The sequence below is a fragment of the Sinocyclocheilus anshuiensis genome, unplaced genomic scaffold, assembly GCF_001515605.1.
Source record: "Sinocyclocheilus anshuiensis isolate Anshui unplaced genomic scaffold, SAMN03320099.WGS_v1.1 scaffold1844, whole genome shotgun sequence".
NCBI lineage: Eukaryota > Metazoa > Chordata > Actinopteri > Cypriniformes > Cyprinidae > Sinocyclocheilus > Sinocyclocheilus anshuiensis.
The window spans coordinates 1-3,960 of NW_015555830.1; the positions used below are offsets into that span (position 1 = coordinate 1).

The 3,960-nt window shown below is 34.2% G+C and overlaps 1 gene segment (V, D, J or C); it reads right to left on the reverse strand.

Moving 5' to 3' along the window:
• Positions 1 to 2,872: 2,872 nt before the first annotated feature.
• LOC107675376 (Ig kappa chain V-III region NG9-like) lies at positions 2,873 to 3,411 on the reverse strand. The segment is given in 2 exon segments: positions 2,873 to 3,215; positions 3,318 to 3,411. Coding segments are annotated over 2 exon segments (375 nt in total).
• Between the last annotated feature and the right edge of the window lie 549 nt (positions 3,412 to 3,960).

Here is a 3,960-nt window from a genome sequence, read left to right on the forward strand (position 1 = left end):
TGTGTGAACACAGCTTTACTGTTGATCCAGTGGTAACTCTGACAGAAATAATCTCCTCTATCTTCAGTCTGGACTCCACTGATGGTCAGAGTGAAATCAGTTCCATAATCGGCTCCATTTCCACTCAATCTAGATGGAGTTCCTGACTGGAGGGATTTAATGTAGTACACTAAAAGTTTAGGAGTTTCTCCAGGTTTCTGTAGGTACCAGGAGACACAAGACTTACAGTCACCATCTGACTGACGTCCAATGGAGCTGCTGGTTTTACAGGTCAGAGTGACTGTTTGTCTGTTCTGAACATGTTTCTCTGTTGGAGTCTGAATTACAGTCACCTGTCCTGAAGAATCTGAAGAACTATTAAAAGACAATAAACTTTTTTTCAATAATGTTGATATTTCAGCTGCTAATAATCTATGCATTAAAGAACTTGGTCTTACCTTCAAAATACATTCCTAAAATCAAGAAGAAGATGAATGTCATTGTAGTCATTGTGTGTGTTATTATGATAAACAGTGTCAGTCATGAAGTGTTAAGCTCACAGCACTATAAACTCTCAGAGCACTGAAGCGTGTGCTGACAATGCAAAGTGACTTTCACTATTTAAATCATCTACCTGAGAACTGTAGATCTCCCACAAACACATTTCAAAGGCAATTACCAATATGACATGAACATCTAAACTCCTATGTACCATGTGTACTATTGTCTGGACAAAACACCTTTATTGACCTTGGACAAATTTACAATTTTTTACAACAACATTACATGTCATTCATCAATATTTGTTATGGAGTTTCTATTTATGCCTTGGCTATTAACACTAAGCACCACTGTCTGGTTGCACCAGGCACAATTATAAAAGACACAAGGTTGACAGTAGGTAATGGGTTCTGAAAGTAAAGACAGTGGATAAAGCTTTTGAACAGTAGGTAATGGGTTCTGAGAGTAAAGACAGTGGATAAAGCTTTTGATGAGACCGACCCAAGTTCAAATCCACATTTCAGCTCAGATAAATTTTTACTTTACATAAAAATGAAAAGTAAACGTCTTTACAACAGGCTGATATGATATGATATGATATGATATGATATGATATGATATGATACATATGATATATGATATGATATTATATGAGATATGATATGATATGATATGTTATGACATGACATGACATGACATGACATGATATATGATATATGACATATGATATATGATATGATATTATATGAGATATGATATGATATGACATGACATGACATGACATGACATGACATGACATGACATTATATGATATATGATATGATATGATATGATATGATATGATATGATATGGGTCATTAAGAATATTACTGGTCAGCCTTAAGGGGTTCTTATGATAGCTTAATTCATGTACCTTTTCAAACGGCCCTGTTGACTTTTGAATAAATTTCTATTAGTTCAACAGCTTTGTCACAGACTGATGTACCGAATGGAATTACAGTACTGTAAAGCACTCATGATCATAGATATAAAGAATAATAAAATAATATTTTTTCTTTCACCTAAGATGAAAAAGAAAATAAAGTCTCTGCCTTGTTGTGTTACACATGCTGTCTCTATGTTTTTTCCACGAGAAAATATTATCTGTCATTACTTTTAGACACCTGCATGTTCCTACCTGTCTGATGTTTTACTTATTTATAACAACAGATTATGCATAAGCATCAGATGTTGAACTGAATACAATCTCTTCTTCATCATTTTCTTTTTTTTTCTCTTTTCTTTTCTGTTTTATTTATTTATTTATTTTGAATAGTAATAACAAGGGCGTTGTCACCACTGTACAAATTTAGTCACCCTCTGTTGGTGCAATTCAGGGCTTTCTAAGTCACATAACACAGATATAAACACAGTATCATCATCATACTATAAGATATATCGATTAGGCCTGTCTGTCTACACGGTAACAAGTATGACAGAACTGACACAGCCCGGCGTGCTCCAACATTCGTTCATTCGTTTTGACTACCAATGACTAGATTTGGTTCACTTTAACAATTTAAACCTAATTTGTGAGAAAAGTAGCACATCTGAATCAGATCAGGCATTTACACCCAGTTTTACAAGTTTTGACACAAAGATATCAGCTTGAATTCTATTGAATGCAGAGGAAAAATCCAAAAACGGGGCTCTTACATCAGTATTAGTTTGTCTAAATGTTTAGAAACAATACAATACAACAATGTATTATTTTTGTTGTTTATCTTGTTTTCATTTTATTTATTTAAAAAAACCTCTGTGTTAGACTAACCTACTATTTATACTTATTGCTAATTAAATACTTTTATTTTGCTATTTACACTTAAATGACATCTAATGATAATGCTATTTGTACAAACAGAATTTGCTATAATTTCTATTAGAGTTACACATCCATGCTGAATTTATCTTTAAAAGATTGAAGGTGTTTCACTGTTTTCTTTCATCCTGCCACATTTAAGCAATACCACATGACCAAGAGTGCAGTTGTACTAAATATCAGCACGGCTTTGATTTTACCATAGACAACATCTTGTTAGCTTGTATGTTTTGTTTTTTGTGTGTGTGTTTTTTGTTGTTGTTGTTTTCCCCATGAAGTCTGGTAAAAGAAACCACGAACAATCACTTTGAAAACACATCAAAAACCTCTGCACCAGCACTAACTGTTATTTAAATAAAAATTAAGTAAGTGCTTTTAAATGTATTTACTCTATTTATAAATAAATTAACACATTAATTATTATTTAAACTTTGCTAAACATTGTCATTGTGCTGTTAATGATCCTCTCATCAGCAGCTGCAGTTTCTCTCAGCTGTATCAGTGCAGTCATTGTGACTCTTGACTGACGGCGGTTTTTGTACGACTCTTTATCACTGTGTGAACACATCTTTACTGTTTGGGTAGTGAAAACTCTGACAGTAATAATCTCCTGTATCTTCAGTCTGGACTCCACTGATGGTCAGAGTGAAATCAGTGTCAGATCCACTGCCACTGAATCTAGATGGAGTTCCTGTGTAAAGGATTGTTGCATAATATATGAGGAGTTTAGGAGCTTCTCCAGGTTTCTGTAAGTACCAGTGTAAGTAACTACCACCATGCACACTACTGCTGGTTTTACAGTTTATTCTGACTTCTTGTCCTGGTTGAGCTGCTGTTATTGATGGACTCTGAGTTACAGTGTACTGTCCTCTACACTCTGAAAGAAAGAACAAGAATAAAATTAAGAAACAACTGTAAATGATCAATATTTTACACTTCAGAGAATGAATAATCATCGTTAAAAATGTACTACACAAACCTTGAGCAAACAGTGTGAGAGTCCAGATGAGGATGATGATGTTGTTCATTGTTGTTGTTGTGTCTTGTGTGATGATGAAGATTGTGTTGTGTTCTGCTCTCAGTCATGAAGTGTTAAACTCACAGCACTATAAACACTCTCAGAGCACTGAAGCATGTGCTGACAATGCAAAGAAGTGGGCAGGATTTACAACAGCTTGAGCTGCTACAAGATATACTAGACTAGAGTTACAGAATATATTATTCTATCAATTCTATTAGATGAATCAACACCACTATAAGAAGAGTGTGAATTGTGAGTTTGTTCGTAAAGTATCAGGACTGACTGTGAATCTCTAATCAGAGTTCATGGTGTCTCTGTCTATCATGAATCCTTGTGTGAACCTGAAATTGTAAAATGGACAGAAAACATTCTGTTAAAAATGGTGACAGATTAAAACTTGTTCATTTGGAGTTTTAGCTGGAGATTCACAACAAGCCCAGATACTTTTTTTTTTCTTTTATAAAAACGTAACATGAACAAATGTGTTTTGATTCTTTTGTCTGAAGCAGCAGGTTTGTCTGTGAATCATGATGATTGAGCTGCATATGAACAACAGAAGCATCTTTATGAGAAACTCCACATCAACCATGATAAAAGAGGT